The following is a 26,183-nucleotide window of genomic DNA, read 5'->3' on the forward strand; positions in this document are numbered from 1 at the left end:
ACACTATTGAGAACTCAGGATGGTTAAAGGAAAGGGACCTAGAACCAGCCAGGTACAGGTTTAAATTTGGCTTTGTCACTTAACTTTGTAAACTTAAGTTTTCCAGCCTCGATTTACCCAACTGTAATGGAGCTGTTTAATTCCCACACCTGCTCTAGAAAGCACTTCCTAGGGTCGGTACAGGGATTAAATGACATGCGCACAAAGTACTTGGCCTGGTACTGTAAATACTCCGTAAATGTTCTCCCCACCCGCCCCCTCCCGGAAACAGGTAAGAGAGGGAGGGATTTGCTTAATGGTCCCCAGGTGTTGTGTTTTCGGTCCCATGCTCTTCACACTGTCATCACAGCGTCTCAGAGCTTTGCTTTTCAAACTGGGCTTTATAATTTGGCAAGTGTGAGGAACCCTGTTTTGGAGGGATGGAGGAGGAGGAAGGTGATGAAATGTGAGAGATCAAGGGAGGAGAAATAGGAGATAAAGAGAGACCGATATATGAGTGGAATATTCTGGGACAAAATCGGGCCGTGAAGCAAAAGCTAGACCAGCTGTTTGGAATGGGGCCTACGTTTTATTCATCTGAGTTTCCCGAGTGCCAAGTAATGTGGCTGACCACGACAGGAACTCAGGGAAGGCCTCATGACTGAAGGAGGGGAGAAGGGTTTGTGGGGAACTGGATCTGCAACAGCCTTACAAAAGACAGCTGCGTATGCATGACATACAAAGTTGAAGGACTGCATTCGGTTTAACTCCATCAGAAGACGCGGCTTAACCACAGATTTTGAATGTGAAGCACTTGCACTGCATCTCGTACCCACGAGGGGGCGGGGTGGAGCCAAAATTGAGTTTTTTTTCCTTCCAGTATAGGGGCTATTAAAATTTTGTAGACACCCCAGCCATTAGCTTGTTCTAAGAACAGTATTTAAGATGTTCTGAAACAGTTTTCGTTTGATCATCTGGCCTCCTTCTTGTTCCCTTTAGTTGTAACTTGGAAAATATTTAATTATTTGTGTCAGATTCCGCTTTTTTATTGTATACAGTTGGCGCTGCATATCTGTGGGTTCTGCATCTGTGAATTCAACCAAGCGCAGCTCGAAAATATTCAGGAAAAAAATTGGATCTGTACTGAACATGTGCAGACTTTTTTTTTTGTTATTCCTAAACAGTATATAGCATAACAACTACTTACGTAGTATTTACATTTTATTTATTGGATATTGTAAGCTTTTTTTTTTTTTTTTTTTTTTTTTTTTTTAAGGTGGAGTCTCACTGTCTCACCCAGGCTGGTTTGTAGTGTCGTGATCTCAGCTCACTGCAACTTCCATCTCCTGGGTTCAAGCAGTTCTCCTGCCTCAGCCTCTGGAGTAGTTGGGATTACAGGCACCTGCCACCATGCCCGGCTAATTTTTGTGGTTTTATTTGTTGTTTTGTTTATTTTATTTTGAGACGGTAAGTTTCTGTCTTGTTGCCCAGGGTGGCGTGTAATGGCGCGATCTCGGCTCACTGCAACCTCTGCCTCCCGAATTCAAGCAATTCTCCTGCCTCAGCCTCCCGAGTAGTTGGGATTACAGGAATGCACCGCCACCCCCAGCTAATTTTGTATTTTTAGTAGAGATGGGGTTTCTCCATGCTGGTCAGGCCGGTCTCAAACTCCCGACCTCAGGTGATCCACCTGCCTTGGCCTCCCAAAGTGCTGGAATTACAGGCGTGAGCCACTGCACCTGGTCCTAATTTTTGTGTTTTTAGTAGAGATGGGGGTTTCACCACGTTGGCCAGGCTGGTCTGGAACTCCTGTCGTCAGGTGATTCTCCTGCTTTGGCCTTCCAAAATGCTGGGATTACAGACATGAGCTGCCATGCCTGGCCTGGATATTCTAAGTAATCTAGAAATGATTTAAAGTGTACTGTTGGCCTGGCGCAGTGGCTCATGCCTGTAATCCCAGCACTTTGGGAGGCCAAAGCAGGTGGTTCACTTGAGGCCAGGAGTTCGAGACCAGCCTGGTCAACGTGGTGAAACCCCATCTCTACTAAAAATACAAAAAGTAGCCGGGCGTGGTGGTGCACCCCTGTAATCCCAGCTATTTGGGAAGCTGAGGCAGGAGAATCGCTTGAACCCAGGAGGTGGAGGTTGCAGTGAGCCGAGATTGTGCCACTGCACTCCAGCCTGGGTGACACAGAGAGATTGTGTCTCATTAAAAAAAAAAAGTATACTGGAAGATGTGCGTAGGTTATATGCAAATACTATGCCATTTTGTCAGAGACTTGAGCAACTGAGGATTTTGGTACCCAAGGGAGGTGCAGGAACCATTCCCCCACAGATACTGAGGGACAACCGTGTATCCTGATGTAAAATGTGTGAAGGGTTCCAACTGGGTATGTATCAGGAGAGAATGTACATACGAGTTTTTTTCTGGAACAGTGAGTAAGGCTTGATGCCTGCAGTGTCCAGTCTTATGCCTGCATCTCCTTTCTTGAGTTGCCAGCATTGTTGTTTCTGCAGAAGTAGCAGCCTTCACCATAACTGCCTCTGCCTGAGACACCCTATTCTGTGGCTGCATTTCAGATAAAGGCAAGCTTTTTGCATAAATCTGACTGTAAGTTGGAAATGGCCTTTTCTGAAGTAGGGCTGTCCCTCGGTATCTATGGGGCACTGGTTCCAGGACTTCATGGATACTACAACCTGAGGATACTCAAATTCTTTGCATTGGCCTGTGTGTCCACAGGTTTCGTGTTTGCAGATAGGGACGGCCTACTAACTGTATGTAGTGTTTTTCATCGATGGCTTTGTGCAAGCCTGCATTGAATAGAAATTGATTTTATAGGACATTATTGAGTGCCTACTCTGTGTCAAGTGATGCCAACTTTGTGAATTATGATTTTAACTAGCCCCTCTTTCCTAACTTTATTCAGACACTGAGGATGCTAGTGAAACTGACCTGGCAAAGCATGATGAAGAAGACTATGTAGAGATGAAGGAACAGTGAGTATGATTTGCCTATGTCTTTTTGGAACATAGAATTGACAACAACATCTTTATATAGATTGAGCATCCCAAATCTGAAATCTCAACTGCTCCAAAATCTAAAACTTCCTGAATGCCAGCATGATGCTCAAAGGAAATGCTCATCGCACTATTTCAGATTACAGATTTTTGGATTTGGGATGCTCAGCTGGTAAGTATATTGCAAATAATCTAAAATTTGAAAAAATCCAAAACACTTCTGATCCCAAGCATTTCAGATAAGGGATACTTAATGTGTAGTGACCTTGTGTGTATGATTTTGACCATAGCGTTTCCAAAGATGATGTATGTTTGCAATTTCTCCACTTTAAATTAATTACATTTTATCAGTCTTCCTGTTATAAGACTCTGTTGAGTATTCTCTAGAAAGAATCTTGAGGGCAATGGACACAGGGGAGGGAATGAGGCCGTATAATAGGAGAGGACCTTTTACCACTTTTTTTTTCCTTGAGACAGAGCCTTGCTCTGTCACCCAGACTAGAGTGCAGTGGCAGGATCTCGGCGCACTGCAACCTCCGCCTCCCGGGTTCAAATGATTCTCCCGCCTCAGCCTCCTGAGTAGCTAGGATTACAGGCACACGCCACCATGCTCAGCTAATTTTTGTATTTTTAGTAGAGACAGGGTTTCACCATGTTGGCCAGGCTGGTCTCGAACTCCTGAGCTTGTGATCTGCCCACCTCGGCCTCCCAAAGTGCTGGGATTACAGGCGTGAGCCACTGCGCCCGGCCTTTTTTTTTTTTTTTTCTTTTTTAATGGGCAAACCAATGCACAGAGAGGGTAATTGGTGTCTTGAAGCAACTGCGTTCTCAGGTGAGTGTGAACTCACTGCACTAGTGTGCTAGACAAGGTGCTGGAGGCCTGGAGAGCTCAGAGAAGCCACGATTGAAAAATAGGCTGCTGACTCTTACTTATTTACTTACTCATTTTTATTTATTTAATTTTTTTCTGAGATGGAGTCTTGCTCAGTCGACTAGGCCGGCGTGCAGTGGTGTAATCTTGGCTCACTGCAACCTCCACCTCCCAGGTTCAGGTGATTCTCCTGCCTCAGCCTCCCAAGTAGCTGGGATTACAGGCATGCACCACCATGCCCGGCTAATTTTTGTATTTATTTATTTATTTTTTGTGGAGATGGAGTGTCGCTCTGTTGCCCAGGCTGGAGTGCAGTGGCGTGATCTCGGCTCACTGCAACCTCTGCCTCCTGGGCTCAAGCAGTTCTCCTGCCTCAGCCTCCCGACTAGCAAGGACTACAGGCACATGCCACCACACCCGGCTAATAATTTTCGTATTTTTAATACAGACGGGGTTTCTCCACGTTGGCCAGGCTGGTGTCAAAACTCTTGACCTCAGGTGATCCACCTGCTTTGGTCTCCCAAAGTGTTGGGATTACAGGCGTGACCGACCTTGCCTGGCCTCATGCTGACTCTCAGGCCAGTGCTCTGTCCACGTTTGCACGTGCTCTCACCCAAGCCTTCTCACTGTCTTCAGACAGAGCCACAGCTGAACAGATTTCAGAGAAACGAAAACCTCTCACTTTTAGCATACACCCAGATGGAAAACGGTATAAAGTATATTTTATATTTGTTGAATGTGTTAGGTTTTTAAAGTTCTTTACCTTTTAACAAGATGATCCATATTCCTTTCCCTTTAGGTCCTTTTTGCCAATGTTTTGTGGCCATCCTCTGGATTCTCGCATTGTTTTTGTGCTTTGGAACTCAAAGGGATAATTCAGTTAGGTCTAACCAGTGCTGAATAAAGACAGATTACTTTTTTATTTTGAAACAGAATCTCACTGTCACCCAGGCTGGAGTGCAATGGCACAATCTCGGCTCACTGCAACCTCCACCTCCTTAGTTCAAGTGATTGTCATGGCTAAGCCTCCCGAGTAGCTGGGACTACAGGCATGCGCCACCACGCCTGGCTGATTTTTTTTTTTGTATTTTTAGTAGAGATGGGGTTTCACCATGTTGGCCAGGCTGGTCTTGAACTCCTGACCTCAGGTGATCTGCCTGCCTCAGCCTCCCATGGTGTTGAGATTACAGGCCTGAGTCATCGTGCCGGGCCACTTTTTTTGAGACAGTATCTTGTTTTGTTGCCTGGGCTGGAGTGCAGTGGCATGATAGCAGCTCACTGCAGTCTCAACCTCTGGGGCTCGATCCATTGGTCCTCCCACCTCAGCCTTCCAAGTAGCTGGGACAACAGGCACGTGCCACCATGCCCAGCTGATTTTTAAAATTTTTACTAGAAACAAGGTCTAACTATGTTGCCCAGGCTGGTCTCGAATGCCTGAGCTCAAGCATTCCTCCTGTTTCGGCCTCCTGGAGTGCTAGGATTACAAGAATGAGCCAATGTGCCCAGCTTTTTTTTTTTTCTTAAGAGACAGGGTCTTACTCTGTTGCCCAGGCTGGAGTGCAGTGGCATGGTCTCGGCTCACTGCAACCTCCAGTCCCTGGGTTCAAGCTACTCTTCTGCCTCAGCCTCCTGAGTAGCTGGGGTTACAGGCGCCCACAACCACGTCTGGCAAAAAAATTTTTTTTTTTTTTTTGAGACGGAGTCTCACTCTGTGGCCCAGGCTGGAGTGCAGTGGCACAATCTCGGCTCACTGGAAGCTCCGCCTCCCGGGTTCATGCCGTTCTCCTGCCTCAGCCTCTCCGAGTAGCTGGGACTACAGGCGCCCGCCACCACGCTCGGCTAATTTTTTTGTATTTTTAGTGGAGAAGGGGTTTCACCGTGGTCTCGATCTCCTGACCTCGTGATCTGCCCGCCTCGGCCTCCCAAAGTGCTGGGATTACAAGCGTGAGCCACCGCGCCCGGCACGTCTGGCTAATTTTTGTATTTTTTTTTTTTTTTTTTAACTAGAGACAGGATTTCACTGTTGGCCAGGTTGGTCTCGAACTCCTGACCTCAAGTGATCCACCCGCCTTGGCCTCCTAAAGTGCTGGGATTACAGATGTGAGCCACCTCGCCTGGCCTCGCTTAGTATTTGATGATATAGAAAACAATTTCGGTTAAAATGGAATGCCTCGTGAATTCAAGGGGAAATCGAAAGTGCATCAGAATTTGCCCTAAAAGAGTCAGACATGTGTGAGTCTGAAATTCTGCCTACTCTCCTCCCCTTACAGAGGGTTGGGTTGTATTTGCAGCCCTTATTTGAGCACTAAAAAGGTTATAACGCCCATGCGCTCACTTCAGCAGCACATACACCAAAAGGTTATTGTGCTTGTTATATGTTGGACAGTGTTCTTTCAGATCACAAATCTTGTTTTTATCACTGTTAAGTTGGGGGTGTTTTTCAGGTAGAAGCAAAAATATTTGCTGAAATGTGATTTATATGTGGAACCCACCTTCAAACCGACTTGCTGAAATTATGACTGCCTATAATCCATTAGGTGTGAGAGGAAAAAACTAACATGCCAAATGCTTTTGCTTCATGTGTGCTGTGTATTCCCATCCAGCCGGGGCTGCAAGTAAATGCTGCCTTTTAACTTTTCTTTCTGAATTACTGTTATTTCTCTGATCCTAAAAGAGGAGTGCTTTAAAAAATGACGTGAAGGTTTATTGACTTACTTCTCACACTGCTAAGCCTATCTGCATAGAAAAGCATGCTGAAGGCATAATCTTACTCTCTTGTAATTTACAATCTAATTGTAGAGTCGACGTAAGAGTTGTGTTTAATGCCATTTCTACATTGTGTGTGTGCTTGCCTGTTTATCATTGTCACTTTATTAAAATCTGCTATCGTTGCAAGTTTTAGACGGATTCTGTAAAGATGGGATAACATGGGAGAATCTACAAAATTAGAATAAAATTGAGGAATACAGGGTTCTTTCTTGTTCCTTTCTGATCCCTGTGGCTGCTGGTGCATTTTAAGCCAGCAAGCAGACTTTACTTTCCTCTCTTCCCTGAAGGACATTAATGACCTTCCCATAACAGCCCAGCTAATTTCTGTGAGTAGGTTATTTTGGAAATGAGTATTGAATGTTTTTATCTGTTAGTGTGACTTTTTTTTTTTTATAGGATGTATCAGGACAAACTGGCTTCTCTCAAGAGGCAGTTGCAACAACTGCAAGAAGGTTGGTGTGTGATTGAATCCTGCATTTCTAAATATGCTTAATATTACAAACCCTTGAAATCTGTGTATTTCACTTCTCTGTGGGAGTTATTTAAAACGTGGTCTGGCTGATCTTAGCTATCCAGTACATTTTGCTATCTTTTGCTGTCAGTAAAGTGGTGATTTTCAAACTCCTTGATTTTGAAAAATTTATTTCCAACATGTGTGAGATTCTTTCTTCAAATGAAATCTCACTTGGGACTTTCAATGGAGCATGAATCGAACGCCTCTGTGCCTAAAGCTAGATATTTTTAGGAGAGACATTGTTATCAAAGAATAAAGTTTTACTGTTTTTTCTAAACCAAATGTTAATGACCTTGTGGATTATTCACACTGTATTTTCTCCTTTTTGCTTGTTAAATTAAAAGTAGATTGTATTTTGTCAAATGCTGGTGGCTGCTAAAGGCAGTGCAGCATCGGAGTTAAGAGTGCAGGCTCTGTCTGAGGCCAGGCGTGGTGGCTCACGCCTGTAATCCCAGCACTTTGGGAGGCCGAGGTGGGTAGATCACGAGGTCAGGAGATCGAGACAATCCTGGCTAACACGGTGAAACCCTGTCTCTACTAAAAAATACAAAAAATTAGCCGGGCGTGCTGGCGGGTGCCTGTAGTCCCAGCTACTCGGGAGGCTGAGGCAGGAGAATGGCGTGAACCCGGGAGGCGGAGCTTGCAGTGAGCCGAGATCGCGCCACTGCACTCCAGCCTGGGCGAGAAAGCTAGACTCCATCTCAAAAAAAAAAAAAAAAGTGCAGGCTCTGGAGTTTTGTGAGGGGTTGGAATCCCAGTTTCCCTGCTTCTAGTAATGTGACCTTGGGCACGCTAGTTTCTCTTGTTCAATCTGTTTTCTGATCTGCAAAATGAAGAAAGTAATGTGATAGTGCACGAGGAGCATCTAGCACAGCGGTGTGCACACTGTGAGGTCCTGGGGACAGTTAGCTGAGCTCTTCGGTTTCATGTTGTGGAGTCCCCTTGTCAGTGAAACTGCTTTTGCTTTTTCTTTTTATTTTTTTTTGAGGCTGAGTTCCGCTTTTGTCACCTAGGCTGCAGTGCAGTGGCGCAATCTCGGCTCACTGCAAACTCCACCTCCTGGGTTCGAGCGATTCTCCTGCGTCAGCCTCCCAAGTAGCTGGGATTACAGACGCCCGCCGCCAGGCCCGGCTAATTTTTGTATTTTTAGTAGAAACAGGATTTCACCACGTTGGCCAGGCTGGTCTTGAACTCCTGACCTCAGGTGATCTGCCCACCTCAGCCTCCCAAAGTGCTAGGATCACAGGCATGAGCCACCACAACCGGCCTGAAACTGCCGTTTCTATTATGTGCTTTTATTGCTTGTGAGTGATCCACGCCCTTGGACTAGCCCGTGGTCGGGCATTATAATCAGGAAACACTTCCCGCGACAAGATGGGCCTCTCATAATTAACTGTTTTGTGGGAAGAGCAATGAAATGAATAGTGATTTGGTTAGAATCTGTACCTGATCTGTTTAATATTGTCACTAGCCACATGTGGCTGTTTAAATTTAATTAATAATTTAGTTCTTCAGTTCCACTAGCTACATTTCAAGTGCTAAAATAGCCACAAATGGTTAGTGGATGCCATATTGGACATTGCAGATATAAAACACACCATTGCAGAAGGTTTGACTGGAGAGCATTGACCTAGACCTTACTGAAGGAGAATGAACCTATTTTTTTTTTTTTTTTTTTTTTTGAGACGGAGTTTTTGCTCTTGTCACCTAGGCTGGAGTGCAATGGCGCGATCTCGGCTCACCGCAACCTCTGCCTCCTGGGTTCAAGCGATTCTTCTGCCTCAGCCTCCCGAGTAACTGGGATTACAGGCATGTGCCTCCACGCCCGTCTAATTTTTTTTGTATTTTTAGTAGAGATGGGGTTTCTCCATGTTGGTCAGACTGGTCTTGAACTCCTGACCTCAGGTGATCCACCCGCCTTGGCCTCCCAAAGTGCTAGAATTACAGGCGTGAGCCACCGTGCCCGGCCAAGAGAATGAACCTTTTCCAGTAAAGGAAGGCCCGTTGATTCACACTGTTGCAGCAACTGATCAGAATAGTGTGGAGATGTTGGCACTTTTCCACTCCCCCTCACTCACTACAGACCCTTGATCCACTGGGTTGGGTGGACTTTAAATAGGCCCCTAGTGGTTTCTGCTGTGTGCCTTGGTGAAGAACCAGAGTTAACTTTGCTGAGGTGTGTCCTCCTTTGGTGTTACTGAAACAGTCAGTGTTGATGCTAGAGGATAATTTTAGGAAGCAAAATGTAGAGCAGATTTATATTCACAATAATTTTATTTTTTAAATGTTCAAAATCAGGTACATTACAGGAATATCAGAAGAGAATGAAAAAACTAGATCAGCAGTACAAAGAGAGGATACGGAATGCAGGTAAGGCTCCTTTAAATGGAAATGAATCATCTTTAAATGTTTGACCATTTGCCAATTGTTGGTGTAATGCAGCCCTAAGAGCTATACTCCAAAACGTATCCCGGATACTCTGTCAGAAAGGGTTTTCGGAAAAGAGACTTCCAAGCTATGGTTATGGAAAGTGGTTTCATCTCTTGCTTCTGTTGCTAAGGAATGGCCCAGTAGTGGAGGGTGTCTGAGGAGGCTCCTTGCAGTTAGGTTGTTCTCCCTGGTACCCCAAGAGTAGTCTTGCACCCTCTTGCTCATGTCTGCATGGCTGGCCTGATGTACAGTCAGAAGTGCGGATGAGGAAAAGGATTGTAGGTTGTTTTCGTCCCATTTTAAGTTTGTTTCTTTTGGTATTCTGTGCTAGGATTGGGGAGGGTCGTCTTGTTATTTTCCCCAAGTATTGTTTTTGTAAGAATTTAGAGAAGAGGCACACTTGATTAGTTGTATAGAGTAAATGTATTCTTTCAACAAAAATGAATCAAGCACCTGCTACATCTAAGCATTGCGAGCAATATAAAGTCATGTAACACATGGCTTTGACTTTAGGACACTTGGTGTTTCATTGACAAAAGATGCCACATGTGTAAAGTTAAGGAACACCGAGTTAAAGAGCCATGCAGAAAGTAAGATGTGACAACTGTTTAAAGTGTGTAAACATGGATTCCTGAGATTACAGGAAATCGCGTGTATGTGTTGAATTTTTAATGCTCATCAGCCAGCAGTTTGGGTGCCAGCAGAGTCCTTGTTCCTGCGATGGTAGAAGTAATGATGGGTTTTAAAATGAGGGTTGGGTGCCACTCCTCATGCTGCTGTCATCTTTCGTTCTGGGCCAGTGACTCTCCAACCCTTCACTCTCCTCAGTGAGAAGCTGCCCAGTGCATATCAACAGAGAGAAAAGGGGCTGAAGTGTGGGTGGGCGCTGAGAAAGTGGAGCCCCAGCTATTAGCTGTCTGCCTTTCCACCTTCTACCTCTCCCTGCTGTTACCCCCATTCTGCTCTGAGTTCCTGAAGCACCTCCTTGAGATGTCTTGAAAATCCTCAACCCGTTACTCTTCTGAGACTTCCCCTTTAGCAGATAAAGGAGGTGGCATTTGTGGAAGGAGGTGGTCTTAGGTTCAGATCCTGCCTCCTCACTTTAGATCTGATCCTTTAAGCAGAATATTTGCTCTTGAAACCTCAATTTCTCCATCTGTAGAGGGGAATATTAATACCTCATGGAATTGGCATAAGATGGAGCTAAGGAAAGAAAATGGATGTGAGTCATATTTCTGAAGTTAGAACAGCAGAGTGAATATTGAGTTGTTTTTCTTCATTCTGCTTAGACTCTCAATCATGTCCTCGCGTGTTCTTTTTTTTTTTTTTTTTTTTTTTTTTTTTTTTTTTTTTTTTTTTGAGACAGAGTCTCACTCTGTTTCCCAGGCTGGAGTGTGGTGGTGCTATCTCAGCTCACTGCAACCTCTGCCTCCTGGGTTCAAGCGATTCTCATGCCTCAGCCTCCCGAGTAGCTGGAATTTTACAGGCGCCTGCCACCACACCTGGCTAATTTTGTATTTTTAGTAGAGATAGGTTTTCACCATGTTGGCCAGGCTGCTCTCAAACTCCTGACTTCAGGTGATCTGCCTGGCGCGCCTTGGCCTCCCAAAGTGCTGGGGTTACAGGGGTGAGCCAACGTGCCCGGCCCTCATGTGTTCTTTCACATTTCTCTCTCCTAGGTAAAAATGCAGAAGAGCTCCTAAATCAGTCACGACTTGAGCTTTAAAAAGCACATTCTTTGCAGAGATGATCCACCTGCTTTAGTGGTGTCTGGCTGCTTTAACTGAAACAACTGCCACCTCTAAGTGCTAATTGTCATTTTGACTTGTTGGTGCAAGGCATGATTTCTTGGAATGGCACAGGACTCCAGCTGTCTGGCCCACTTGTGCATGGTACAGATCTGAAGCTGTTATAGGAATGATCACATTGGGTTGGGTGTGCCTGGGTTCCTATGCCCAGCAATTCCCAGTGCCAAAGTGGGTAGGACTTCTGGGGGCTAAAAAAAAATAATGAGTGGCTTGTCCCTTTCTTCAGTTAATTTTCTCTGTTAACAACTGTTAATCAACATCTGGGCTTTTAATCTGGGGTTCCTGGAACTGTCAGAATTCTGTGGAGTTTGTATATGTGCTTTGTTCTGGGGAAGAGGTCCATAGCATTTGCCAGGTTTGCAAAGGAGCCCCTGGTAGACTGAGAATAGCACCCCCTGGAGAATCTTTGTGGACTGTATGCACAGCCCCCTGTCACCCAGGAAAGAGTAGAAGCCATGGAGCAATTTTGCTTCAAGTTGCGGGTTTGTAGACAGGTTTGTACTCTATTATAAATCTAGTGGTGAGGGGAGCTGCTAGGTAAGTTACTAATCATTCGGCACATGGTAGGTGCTAAGTTGTTGCGTGCTGTTAGATGGGTGCTTTAAGGCATCTGAAGGGCATGATGTGTGAAGAGTCAGCAGGAAAGGCCTCAGGAGGGGGCTGCATTCAGTCAGGAACTTGGGAATGTGAATAGGAGATCAGAGGGCATTGCGGGGACAGACAGCATGAGCAGAGCTTGGCGGCCTGACAGTGAAGCCCTAGGTGTGCCTGGAGCCTCTGTCCTGTGGATTATCTGTGAAGGTCCTTCCTTACCACACATAGCCCTTCATATAGTGCTTTAAAAAGGGGGTCCTGGCCGTAGGCAGTGGCTCACGCCTGTAATCCCAGCACTCTGGGAGGCTGAGGCCAGTGGATCACCTGAGGTCAAGATTTCAAGACCAGCCTGGCCAACAAGGTGAAACCCTGTCTCTACCAAAAATACAAAAATTAACCAGGTGTGGTGGTTTGCGCCTTTAATCCTAGCTACTTGGGAGGCTGAGGCAGTAGAATTGCTTGAACCCAGGAGGTGGAGGTTGCTGTGAGTCGAGATCGTGCCACTGCACTCCAGTCTGGGTGACAGTCTGGTGTCTCAAAAAAACCAGAATCCCCCAGAAAACCAGGGGTCTGCATCCTCCAGGCTGCGGACCACTGGGCTGCTTTCCCCCACCCACCGCCTGCCCCCCTACCCTGCCCCAGCCCGTGGGAAAACTGTCTTCCACTAATCTGGTCCCTTGTGCCAAAAAGGTTGGAGATCACTGCTTTAAAACATCACATCCAGGCCGGGCGCGGTGGCTCACGCTTGTAATCCCAGCACTTTGGGAGGCCGAGGCGGGCGGATCACAAGGTCAGCAGATCGAGACCACGGTGAAACCCCGTCTCTACTAAAAATACAAACAAAAATTAGCCGGGCGCCTGTAGTCCCAGCTACTTGGAGAGGCTGAGGCAGGAGAATGGCGGGAACCCGGGAGGCGGAGCTTGCAGTGAGCCGAGATCGCGCCACTGCACTCCAGCCTGGGAGACAGAGCAAGACTCCGTCTCAAAAAAAAAAAAAAAAAAAAAATCACATCCACTCTGTTTCTGGAGTAATTGCATATTTCTTCTTGCCCCATCCTGCCACTGCGGGGACTGTTGGCAGGTGGACTGAGTGAAAGACGGGATAAGTTTATTTTGCCGGGGGAGTTTGGTTCCAGCTGCACGTTTTTTTGCCCTCAGGCTTCTAGAACTGCCACAGCTGATATGTTCAGGGCCACTTTTTTTTTTTTTTTTTTTTTTTAAGACCAGGTTTCACTCTGTCACCCAGGCTGTAGTACAGTGGCACAATCTCGGCTTACTGCAACCTCTGCCTCTCGGGTTCAAGTGAGTCTCCTACCTGCCTCAGCCTCTCAAGTAGTTGGGATTACAGGCGCCTGCCACCATGCCTGGCTAATTTTTGTATTTTTAGTAGAGACGGGGTTTCACCATGTTGGCAGGCTGGCAGGGCCACATTTTAACTAGACTTGAGTACTTCTCGCGTCCTTTCCCTTTGTGTATATCAACATTTCACTGATGAAAACATTTGCTGTGTAACATGCTTTCAGAAAGCAATTACTGCTTCTAAATGAATGCTAACATCAGTGTCTAGAAAGGTGGCACAGCCTAGCAAATCTAATTGCACTTTTTATCTCTTGCAGAACTCTTCCTCCAGCTGGAAGTAAGTACCACAGATCTTCTGGGGTTGCAGGCCCTGTCTGAGACTGGAATCTTGCAGTCCTGATCTGGTGGCTTTTCCTTCTATCACCGAATAGATAGTTTGGAAGCCTTCACCACTGTTCTGTTTGACTAAAGGACATTTGGTCTCAACTTAGACATCCTGTCTGGTCATTTGTTGTTGCGCAGCCTCTGCTTATCACAGGGAAATAAGGAATACTCACCCCTCACTGCTTATTGACTTTTATCCCGTGTTAGAGCTGTTTGGAAGTCTCTGAGTTATAATGGCCTAATAGTTTGATATTGGTCCTTGAAGCAGTTCAATCTCTGAATTGGCTCAGCAGTTCTGTTTTACAGCTGCAACTCTCTGGGCCAGTAAAAAAAAAGACAAGACTTCTAATTTTTCCGTTCATTCCATGGACACCTGAGTGCTGGTTCTGTGTCAGACTCTGTGCTGTGATACAGAGATGAGGGCCTGAATCCTGAATGATGTACTGCTCCCAGGGTGGCTAGCATGTGTGCAGGGGTTACTTTTTGAGAAAGTCATGGTTTTTCAGAGCCACATTATTGGAACCCACTTTCCTTAAATCAGTTTGGTGCCCACAGTCACTCAGCCGGAAGGATCACGTCATCAGCCTGAAGGTACACTCAAGTGAGGTACTCACATCCCTAGCCCACCATAGGCCCTGATGTCACTCACCACAATGGCAAGATTTGAAAAGCGGAGGCATGTACAATTTTTGTCTTAGTATAATATCAATATATGTGTACTTTGGGATTCAGGCTCTTAATGATGTTCCATTCTTTTGTCTTGCTGTATCAAAAATAATAGTAACTTTTTGAATATACACAATTTATCTAGAATCTATTTCCCTTTGAAGTTGTAACTTTATGAGCGATTATTTACTACCTTTGAGAAATGTGTTTTAGTATAAAATATAGGATGTGGAAGCGAAAAAATATCTGAGTAGCAAGTGAAGTATACTCAAAAATAAGCAAAAGTCACGTGGGTCTGATTTTATACCCTCACTGGAAAGCTTGCTCTCAGACACGCTGTTACTGCAAGTGTGTGTGAGGGGGTAACTATTTGTCATGTTTCTAGCAAAGGTGTTTTCTTTGCTGTTGAGGACAGGGTTAGACTTTGAGTTGGAGCCCTGGCTCCCAGGGCCGTGTACTCCCAGCCTGTGTTTCTCTTTTGCTCAGACTGAACAAGTGGAACGAAATTACATTAAAGAAAAGAAGGCAGCAGTGAAAGAATTTGAAGACAAGAAGGTTGAGCTGAAAGAGAACCTGATTGCTGAGCTAGAAGAAAAGAAGAAAATGATTGAAAACGAAAAGCTGACAATGGAACTGACTGGAGGTAGAAAAGCCCTGTGGGGTGGGATCCTGGGGTCCCTGAGGCGGGATGTGAAGGGCTGTTCCAGTTACTTTTGTCTTACATTTCAAGAGCAGAGCAAGGTGGAGAGTGGGTTTTGACCTCATAGATCAGAGTTCCTCCTCCACCTTCTATTGGCTGTGTGACCTTAGTCAAGCTGCTAAACTTCTGTTTTCTCCTCTTTGAAATGGTGCTGATCATACCCTCTCATAGGATAGTGGTTAGACATATGAGTACCTAGTACAGTGTCCTGTGCACAATAGATGTTCAATAGTTGCTAGACCTTTAATAGTAATTGCAAGCTCTGGCTTAGACTCTGCTTAATTCCTGGGTCCGCTGCCATTTGTATCTTGGTTATGTTCCCAAATTGCTTACGCAAGTCCCTCTGTGGTGATGGGAATCCCTCTGCTCTGTTTTTTTCCAGTCTGCCTTAATTACAGAAAAGGTATTGTCTTCCTTTGACCTAGATGTAAGAACAAAGGCTTTTGGCTATATCCTCTGTGCTATTAGATCTCTCCTGCCAGGTGTTACTGAACATTTCAGAAAGACTTGATATGATTCCAACAGGATAGCCAGACTGAACGATTTTCCCATAATGGTAGGAAAGTTACATGAGACTCAGAGCCAATCCCTTTCTAACCTTCTAGAATTTAGTAATCCACATATGGGAACTCAGCAGGTTGTAGGCAGGTTTCAGGGAGAAACAATATGGGCCAACTCTTCTCTTGCCATATGTAGACTGATTCCTAGAAGGATACAGGGAATTGGCTTGAACTAGCTATTTTGGAACTTGGCAAATACTGCAAGGCAAGTCAGTGGTGAGTTTGTCACTTGGATATGGAGGTGGCATGCCTTTCTGTACATCCCCAAATTTAACTCTTACAATTCGGAAAGTGCTGGGGCTCTGGCGTGTCTGGTTTTAGCAGGGTTCCATAGGAAATGCATGCAGTGTTTTTGTGGACGTTCTCAGGGCTTTGAAATTTAAAGTAGCCAGTTAAGATCTTTGTTCCCCTCTGTGTATTCCTGGTGCTGTGAACCAGCTTGGCCTTCTGACTGACACAGACATCTGGCTCCAATCCTCATGATACACTTAAGAGAATGTGGTTGTGCCTGAGGTGGGGTCTGACTTTTGAAAAATCTCTTCTCTGTTAGCTTCCTCATAGAAAGACTTGGCAAAAGAAGTGAGCTCCTTGAAGGCCTCTGAAAGCAGCTCAGAAATGTTTTTTTTTTTTTTTTTTGTGAGAATGGATGTCAAAACAGCAGCTTCAGGCAGTATAGTCTTGTTCTTGTGGAAGTGCTTATTTAATGAGACCAGTAGCACCGTGGTACCTTGTCTGGTACCAGTCTGCCTGCTGGCTTTTGGACCTGCACACCATTTTCTTTGATAGTGGCTGTGACTGGCATTGATGCCTCATCACTCTCTGCTAGAGCCACCAGATGTTTGGGAGCCTTCATTAGGCTAGTGGGAAATATTATCCATTTATAGCTGCTCCCTTTCCATCTGTGGGGAAAGGGTATCATCACCTTACCTGTGATTTGGCGTCCTAATTATTGACAAGCGATAGACATTGTTTGACCAGGCAGTTTTACAGCCAGAATCTTAACTGGGACAGGAGGCATCCTCAGTGACTTGAGGCTGAGCCTGCCAGGGTAGAAAAGACAAAAAAATGCAGGGAAATCATCTGTAATGCAATAAAATAGATTACAGAAGTGTTTAAAGCTAGCCATGGGCATTAAAGGTATGGATGTCCTTCCTCAAGCCATTTGGTACCCTTGGTATGGAAAGCACTGCCAAGGTAATGATGGAGCGTTGGAAGACAAGGCGCTGGAGCTAGAAGGGTAATTAGCATTTCCACAGATGGCGCTGCTGTGGTGTTGGATTAAAGGCTTGATTTCATTCCTCTAATTGAGTGACTTAGTTCACCTTTGTGGATTGATGCCCAATATCATTGTTGCCCAGCTCTGCCCTGAAAAGATACTTTTTAAAGTCTCCTTTTTTGGTTCAACATGAACATCTCTTGAAAAGCAAAGTAGGATAGGAGGCTGATGAGAAGCTTAGACTAAATATCCCACTGGAAACGGGTGTATTTGGCGACCTGCTCTTTCCCACCATGACTTAAAGCATTTACAAACCCCCATAGGGATTGGCACGATATACTGTTCACTGCCCAAACCTCTTGTGGAAAACTTAGGAAAACTGGGTTGTTCAGGTAGAAGTGAGTAACTGTACATAGAGAAGCTAGGATGAATTATAGGTCAGTGCATCCCAACTTCAATGTGTTAGGTCAGTGGGGTCTTGATAAAATGCAGATTCTGTTTCAGGGGCTTTGGAGTGGAGGCTGAGATCCTGCATTTCTTTTTCTTTTTTTTTTTTTATTTAATTTTTTTTTTTTTTTGAGACCAAGTCTGGCTCTGTCACCCAGGCTGGAGTGCAGTGGTGTAGTCTCAGCTCACTGCAACCTCTGCCTTCCATGTTCAAGCAATTCTCCTGCCTCAGCCTCCCAAGTAGCTGGGATTGTAGGTGGGAGCCACCGTGCCTGGCTGAGATCCTGCATTTCTAACCACCTTCCCCAGGGGTCACTGATCCTGCTGGTTGATTGCTGATACCACGAGTCATTACAATGTCAAAATAGAAGTCTGTTTCCCAAGCACTTACACTGAGCCAAGCATTACATAAATATATTAAAGCTAACTTTGCAGGCTGATGGTCCAGGGCTGAATCCTGGCACTGTCACAGATTTAATTCTGAGGTAGGGTTTTCTCATTTGGCAAGGGGATGATACAACCTACTGCAGAGGGTAGATGTGATGTGAGAGGAGATAATGCCTATAAGTTGCTTCACAAAGTAGCTGGTTTACAGAGTGAACACTCAGGGATTGGGAAGTTTTAACCTCACTGAGTTCCTGCAGCTCCCTTTGACCTTGGGGGTATCACTTCTGATTTTTTTTTTTTTTTCCCTCTTGAGACGGAGTCTTGCTCTGTCACCCAGGCTGGAGTGCAATGACGTGATCTCGGCTCACTGCAAGCTCTGCCTCCCAGGTTCACGCCATTCTCCTGCCTCAGCCTCCCGAGTAGCTGGGACTACAGGCACCCGCCACCATGCCTGGCTAATTTTTTGTATTTTAGTAGAGACGGGGTTTCACCGTGTTAGCCAGGATGGTCTCGATCTCCTGACCTCGTGATCCGCCCGCCTCAGCCTCCCAAAGTGCTGGGATTACAGGCGTGAGCCACTGCGCCCGCCCTCGCTTCTGATTTTATAAATGGCAGAGGTGGCTCAGAGAAGTGGAGTCATTTGCTCACAGTCCCTCAGTGAGATAGATAGTGGTTCAGCCAGTGTCTGTCTCACTCCAAGCATATTCTCTTCACCACCACTACTACTGACTCTACAGATAACATAGATACATGTGGTGGCACTAAGTGACTCACAAAATGAGGCTAATGGATAAAAGTCTGTGTCTTCTAGAAGGCTATTTTCTGGTAGTTAGAAAGCTGACACAGCCTCCTTGACTTTCCCAAGGTAATGTGTTGAGATGGAGGGCCCCTAAATAAAGGTAACAATTTGACAGGCTCGTTTTTGACTCATTGATTTATTTAAAGACAGGGTCTCACTCCAGTTGGCAAGGGTGGAGTGCAGTGGTGCCATCACGGCTCACTGCAGCTCAAATTCCCAGGCTCAGGTGATTCTCCCACCTCAGCCTCCTGAGTAGTTGGGACTACAGGCATGTGCCACCTTACCTGGCTCATTTTTGTATTTTTTGTAGAGATAGGGTTTTGCCATGTTGCCTAGCTGGTCTTGAATTCCTGGGCTCAAGCAATCTGTCCGCCTTGGTCTCCCAAAGTGCTTGGATTACAGGAGTGAGCTACCACATCTGGCTTTTTTACTCATTTTAAAACCCTAAGATACATGTGGTTGTACTATATAGGAGCAGTAAGTTTCACGTGTATGCACTAGATGCTAATGAGTAGCTACTTGGGTGTCAAGACGAGGAAGAGGCCTCACACAAATGTCCGGAGAGGGAGAATGGAAGAGGTGACCTGGATTTTGGGCAGTGTGGGCCTTTCTTCAAGATGTTCTTTCCTGGTGCTGACATTGTACGATCAGGGTTTTTTTCGTTTTTTTTTGTTTGTTTGTTTGTTTTTTAGACGGAGTCTCACTTTGTCCCCCAGGCTGGAGTGCAGTGGCGCGATCTTGGCTCACTGCAAGCTCCGCCTCCCGGGTTCATGCCATTCTCCTGCCTCAGCCTCCTGAGTAGCTGGGACTGCAGGTGCCCACCACCACGCCCGGCTGATTTTTTTGTATTTTTAGTAGAGACGGGGTTTCACTGTGTTAGCCAGGATGGTCTCGATCTCCTGACCTCGTGATCCACCCGCCTCGGCCTCCCAAAGTGCTGGGATTACAGGTGTGAGCCACCACGCCCGGCCAGAATCAGGTCTTTAATGTGCTTGAGGGTGCAGAGAGGAAGGCTCGACTGGCTCGCTGTTTATTGCCTTCCCTTCACAATGGCCAACTTTAGCTTTAAAGAGATTAGTGCCTTTATTCCTACTCTGATTTGGCCTCCAAAGACCTAACATTGAGTCTTGTGGATTTATTTATTTATTTATTTATTTTTTGAGATGGAGTCTAGCTTTGTCACCCAGGCTGAAGTGCAGTGGCGCGGTCTTGGCTTGCTGCACCCTCTGCCTCCCGGGTTCAAGCGATTCTCCTGCCTCAGCCTCCCGGGTAGCTGGGACTACAGGTGTGTGCCACCACGCCTGACTAATTTTTGTACTTTTTAGTAGAGACGGGGTTTCACCATGTTGGCCAGGCTGGTCTCAAACTCCTGACCTCAGGTGATCTGCCCGCCTCAGCCTCCCAAAGTGCTGGAATTAAAGACATGAACCACCGTGCCCAGCCCTAACATTCATTCTTATTCCCCTCCCCCCCAAACCTTAGGTACTCTTCTGTTACCACCGCGGCATTAATTTGCGTCAACATTGATGGCGCCCTCCATCCTGCTAGAGAAGGGCATGATGTGTGCTAGGATTGCTCTGGGCTGCTAGTCTAGCCTATGGGACCCTGCCCTGGTTTGGAGGTAATTGCCAATCTGCTATAATGTTTACTCTGCAGTGGATTTTCTTTCTGCCACTTATATCCCATTTCTTTTTAAAGAAAATTTCCTTGTTAAATTTAATGTACATTTAATTTTTTGAGACAGGGTCTTGCTCTGTCACCCAGGTTGGAGTGCAGTGGCACGATCTCAGCTCACTGCAACCTCTGCCTTCTGTGCTCAAATGATCCACCTCAGCCTCCCAAGTAGCTGGGACTACAGGCACCTGCTACCTAGCCCAGCTAGTTTTTTGTATTTTTCTGTAGAGATGGGGTTTTGCTCTGTTGCTCAGCCTGGTCTTGAACTCCTGGGCTCAAGTGATCTACCCTCCTTGGCCCCCCAAGGTGCTAGGATTACAGGCGTCAGCCATTGCACCCAGCCCTATATCCCATTTTTTAAGGATGCCCCTTTGAATCACTGCAATCAATATTTTTCCCAGTAGATAAATATGAGTTTGTTTTAATAGTTAAAGTGTGTTGCATTGAAGCTTTTACTGCTGTTGTACACTATAGGCAGGTATGCTGTTGGAAATGAATGAATAGGCCTAGAGAAGTGCAGAACAAAAGGCCAGCCAGTAAACTGGTAATTGTATGTAAATTGCAGGTAATTAATTTATCAAGAATATCTCTCCAGAGGGACTGTGCTGTAATGACTCTACCACCTAGCATTGCTTCAACCTGAACTCCCATTTTTTAGATGTTGGAATCTGCTCCCTGTGGTGGGGGTGGGGGGGGTGCCTGTATCCATCAGGTTTCATAGTGAGTAGAACAGGAGGATATGCATTATTAAAGGTCATATTGCAGGGTGGTTTGGAGAGGAGTTATATGCCTAGTCTTGTTGCTTGTTTGATGTTTTTTCTCACATACGCTCTCCCAAGTCTGCTTTAAATGCTTGATGTTTAATGATAAAATAGTATCTCCACTGAAGCAAACCTATGAGGAGACGTCTGGATCAGAGAGAGTTTCTAATTTCAGCCAGTTGGAGTTTTTTTATGGTTGGTGCATGATGTCGGAGAGGAAGACTGACGGAATCCCTGGTCAGGTGTCTTCTCTGGGGTTGTCACGCTCCAGGGTCTGAGCTTCAGCTCTGGAAGTTTGATTTTTGTCAGTGTAGCCAGATTGAGCATCTTGGGACTCTTAGAGTCCGAATCATAGGAGATTGATGGTAAAACTCAGGATACCAGCTCATTGCTTACAGTGAGAAATAGAACTTCCAGGCACACTCACACTCGGGTTGTCAGACTCCATCCTTCTATGAAAAATCCACCGTAAAAGCCAACTAGGCCAACCTGGCATTGGAGCAAGGTGACTTAAGTGGATAATCTTACTATGTCTGTTGGGGCTGTGATACATGTTGATCATGTCCTCAAATCATATCTTCCACCTGGGCCATTGGCCAGGACTGCTCCCTCTGTTTCCTCTTTCCTAGATGGAGATGGAGACATGCTGATAAGTTTTAGGGGCTTCTCCAGAGTCTCTTCCTTCCGCAAAGTGGTCTTTTGGATAAAATTAATCGGATTGTTGCTGTGACCAGGCTAATAAAATAGATTTTTTTTTTTACCATTTCATAAGAATTTGATTATATTTTTTGGTTTGTAAGTGATCCAGTTATGATTTTCAGTGGCCGTGATTGGCCTTTACTTGGCTTACATCCATCATGCATTGTCCACCCTCCACACTCCCCAGTCTTGGCAGCCTGTGGAGCAGAGCACACTCAGTCACTCTCTTTGGTGGACAAAGCATTCCATAATGTTCACGGGCTATGTGCTTTTTCTTTGGTCCTCTCTCAGGTTGGGTGAGCTTCCTTTATGCTTTATTTTCCAAATTAGGTGTCAAGGTTGCACAGCTTCACAGTTGACATCAGCTGCTTTCGACTGTGTAACTTCTTTTTTTCAGCTCTTTTGTGCCTTGAGTTTTAAAAAGGATCTTTGTATAGTTTTTTCCTGCCTGAAAATATAATAATAAAAACTAGCATTGATAGAACTCCCATTATGCCAGGCACTGTGCTAAGACTTCACACGTATCATCACATGTAACCCTCACAGCGCACTGTGGAGGAGGCATTATTGATACTTCTATTCTCTAGACGAGGACACGTGAGATATACAGCACTTACAAACCTGTGTTAGGTCACACAGCCGTTGCAGGGATTCAGACGCACGTTTGTGTGACACTCCAGCTCTTAACCGTGGTGCTGTGTCACTGGCCAGTAACTAACTGGAGAAGGGTGGCACCTCAGCATAGGATAGGAGATTTCTTTTAGGGAGAAGCCTTCACCGCTTGTTTCTGGTGTGTGTGTGTGTGTGTGTGTGTTTATACTTCCAAGTACACTTTTATAAATATTCATTAATTAGGTATTTGGTTCTTACTTTACCTCTATTCCATTCATAGGAAAAGAAAATTTAATACTGCCCATTTAAGAGCAACATACAGAAGCCTTTTTTAATTTTCTGTGGCACATGTATGACATGCTCTAAGATCCTGCACACTGCTTGGTAGAATTCCCTGAAGCTGCCCTGCCTGCTCTGCTGATTCTGTGCATAATCACAAATTAACTTCATCCCATGATCAGACTTGACCTCATCTACCCGTTCTGCACAAAACATTATGCACCCCTACTGTGCCAGACTATTGCTAGGTGTTGGGGTGGAATTCGGACATCCAAAGGGGTAGGTAATGACCTGTACACTGTGGCACTTGGTCTACTTGAGGTTTGTATAGATGCTCTGGTTACTTGGAGGATGGAATGAGTCTCTGCCTTTGAAAGCTGTCACAGAAGGGAGAGAGTATTGAACCAACTTTGAAGGGGTATTATATAGGAGTTTGCTGGGCAGAAAAGAGGAAGCTAGACAGAAGACAGCCATGCAAAGGCGTGAAGGCGTAAAGTCTGGTGCCCTTGGGTAACAGGATAGCTAAAGGCTTGCACACAGTGTAAGCATGAATGAAGAAGAAGGGAGGAAGACCAGAAATGAGGCCTGGCTTTTATCCTGTGGAGAGTGGTGAGCCATTGAAATATTTAGTAAGAAGATGGCCGGGTGTGGTGACTCACGCCTGTAATCCCAGCACTTTGAGAGGCTGAGGAGGGCAGATCACTTTAGGTCAGGAGTTTGAGACCAGCCTGGTAAATATGGTGAAAGCCCGATTCTACTAAAAATACAAAAAATTAGCCGGGTGTGGTGGCGCATGCCTGTAGTCCCAGCTACTTGGGAGGCTGAGGAATGAGACTCGTTTGAACCTGGGAGGCGGAGGTTGCAGTGAATGAAGATCGTGCCACTGCACTCCAGCCTAGGTGAGAGAGTGAGGCCCTGTCTCGAAAAAATAAGAAAAGAAATATTTAGTAACAAGAGTGATACGCAAAACGATCTGATTTGTGTCTCAGGAAGATCACTTTGAGGGAGGGGAGGATGGACGGGACATGGGAAAGACCACTGAAGGCCATGGAGGTAGCCAGTGAAAGGATGAAGGGATGGAGTGGAGGCGGAACCAACGTTAGTTGGTGAACCTCATGCCTAGATGAAGGAAGACAAGTCACAGATGACAGATTTGTTCTCGCATGGAAGGAGGGATAGATTGGATGCCCCTGAGACACAGGAAAAGAAGCAACCTTGGGAGAGGAAACGAGGAGAACTGAGTTTTTGTGGGGCATGGAGAATGTGTGGTGTCAGGTATCTATTGCCATTCAGAGGGATGTGTGGAGCTGGAATTGGTGATTGCAGATTGGTTGGGATACAGTACGAAAGGAACTGACTGGACCCCAAAGATCATCAGTATTCAGGGAGCAGACAAGCGAAAAAGGACCCGGAGGAGGCAGGTTCACCTCCTTGTGCACCACGGCTTGGGAGGGGCTGTTTGAAGGCGTGGGGAGTCAGCAGCAGTGTGAGACCACAGAGAGGAGTGAAGAAGAAGGGAAAGAGGCTTTTATTGTGAGCCCTCATTGTGTCATCTTGATAGTCAAGTAGCTACAAAAGGTTATAAAGAAAAAAAGTCCGAGTCTGTAAATGAAAACTTCATATAAAAATGTTGGCACTGAGGCCAGTGGCCTCTAAAAGAGCCTTTCATACCAGTGGGCTTCGGCACACCCACCCTCCGTGGGAACTGCAGAAATTAGTCAGCTGAGATGACCTTCAGGTTCCTTCCTATCCCGAGAGCCTGTGACTCCGGGCTTCTTAATTTGAAGGAGAGGAGGAATATCCCCTAGGTTTTGAGGGTGCTGGAGAGATGCCCACAGTGGCTGTAATGCTTGATGGTAGGGCTGCATTTCTGAGAGGGGTGCGCACTTAGGGCAGCTGGTCTGAATCTTACAAGCATAAACGCTTCTAAAATCTAATGGGGTGTCTGGCTACGACCATGTGTAGAGCAAACACCCCCAATAAAACAGTTCTGATTGGGTGGCTGGGGGGCAGATATTCTTATACTATAGAAATTCTTACTTCAAGTGGGAGTTGGATAGATTTACCCATTCCATTCTTGCCACAGATTCTATGGAGGTGAAACCTATCATGACCAGAAAGTTGCGGAGGCGACCAAATGATCCCGTCCCCATCCCAGACAAGAGGAGGAAACCTGCTCCAGATATCCATTCACATCAAGCCTTAACTGCCTTTCTTTCTTAAGACTGTGGAATCCTATGTTTATCTATTTGCTAGGGTATACATGGCCGTTGTCCTACAGAAAATAGTAATGTTTAACTGGAAAGCATGTGTTAAATGTTTGTCCACGGGTTAGGGGTTGCTCATTTTATCATGGGAGTCCTCATTTGCTACTGCTTTTGGTGGGAGAGATGTATAGAGTCGTGATTTGGAAAGGTGCTTTGCATGCAAAGTTCAGCCTGGTTTTAACGCTAACGTCAAGATTCAGGAGCATCTGAAAACTTGATGTGCCTTAATTTTTTCACCTGTAATTTTCTACCTTCCAACTGTAAAATGAAGGCAGTAATATCTACCTTTATGTACCTCTGTTATCTATGTCCGTAATATAGTGGATTGCAAACTTTTTAAAATTAAAGCAAATGAGATTTCAGTCAGACATAAAGCAGCCCTTTAATCATAAAAATGGTAACGGAAACAGGAAAGATGGAGAAGCATTGTTTCTGTTCCTTTCGAGGAGATGGTCCTTTCAAGGAGATGGTGAATACCTGTCTGCCCAAAATGGCTTAGTCATTTGTGTGCCATCAGGAAAGGGCATAACTTGAGGTTGCTTCTCCTTCACAACAGGAGTTAAGTTGCTGAGGGAAGATTAGCCTTACCTTGGGTGGGTGTGTGTGGAAGTCTTTAGATCTTTGGAACAAAAGCGCTTTATACATTCATGATGAAATTCTTATCTTACTGTTTCCTTTGCTGTGTTATTGTAGATGCCTAATGAAGCTCATTCCACCTTCTCATCCTAGCAGTGAGGGATGTGAATTCTTTTATGTATTGAAGTACCATGACATTTAGTAGGAGAATCATAAATTTCTAAGAAGCAAACTGTTACTGTAGAAACATCATTTAACAAAATCACACTTTGTAAATTCTAAAATACTGGTACCATTTTGTTGATTACTCTTTGCTTGGAAACTGTACTTTTCACATACAGTCCTTTAACTCTCAACACCCCAGCTCAACTATTTGTTAACAGATGAACAGATCATGGAGGATCTGAGAACATTAAATAAGGTACGGTTTGACTTTTTTGATTTATTTGAAAACTCAGGCTTACGTGGTTTTCTGCTTTCCTTTGTTAACATGTTACTTGTTAAATCATTATGATACCTTTGACACCTGAAGTTGCACCTGAAATTATTTTCTCTAAGATTTTTTGTTGTTGTTCTTCCTACAGCTTAAGTCACCCAAGAGACCAGGTGAGTGCATGATGTGCTGGCATTTGTGCAACCTTTTTATCATGTTGTTGGAAAAGCATGTGAATACCTGTCAGGAAATTGTTGCAATTTTCAAAAATGAAATGTTCATCATTTGCCTAAGAGTAGTCATCACGAAAACTGAAGGGGACCTTAACTACACCCCTCCCTGATTTCTTTTTTTTTTTTTTTCCATAACCCCTGCTTTGTTGCTTTTATTTTTTTCTTAGGATTTATCATAAAAGAGACATGTGATTGATTGATTGATTTT

At 45.2% G+C, this 26,183-nt stretch overlaps 1 protein-coding gene across 2 annotated transcripts in view; it reads left to right on the forward strand.

Moving 5' to 3' along the window:
- Positions 1–26,183, forward strand: part of SUDS3 (SDS3 homolog, SIN3A corepressor complex component) — a 48,997-nt gene that overhangs the window by 873 nt on the left and 21,941 nt on the right. The window contains exons 1-9 of one of the 2 annotated variants that reach the window (XM_063614573.1): positions 110–271; positions 2,907–2,976; positions 7,034–7,089; positions 9,450–9,521; positions 13,600–13,619; positions 14,819–14,975; positions 24,553–24,648; positions 25,669–25,730; positions 25,894–25,915. In XM_063614573.1, coding sequence (XP_063470643.1) covers positions 127–271; positions 2,907–2,976; positions 7,034–7,089; positions 9,450–9,521; positions 13,600–13,619; positions 14,819–14,975; positions 24,553–24,648; positions 25,669–25,730; positions 25,894–25,915 — 700 coding nt within the window. In that variant the 5' untranslated portion in view covers positions 110–126. Of the gene's footprint in view, positions 1–109; positions 272–2,906; positions 2,977–7,033; positions 7,090–9,449; positions 9,522–13,599; positions 13,620–14,818; positions 14,976–24,552; positions 24,649–25,668; positions 25,731–25,893; positions 25,916–26,183 lie in introns of those variants that run through there. The other variant, XM_055235596.2, reaches the window with a different exon arrangement.

The sequence above is a fragment of the Symphalangus syndactylus genome, chromosome 13 (genome assembly GCF_028878055.3).
Source record: "Symphalangus syndactylus isolate Jambi chromosome 13, NHGRI_mSymSyn1-v2.1_pri, whole genome shotgun sequence".
NCBI classification, from domain to species: Eukaryota; Metazoa; Chordata; class Mammalia; order Primates; family Hylobatidae; genus Symphalangus; species Symphalangus syndactylus.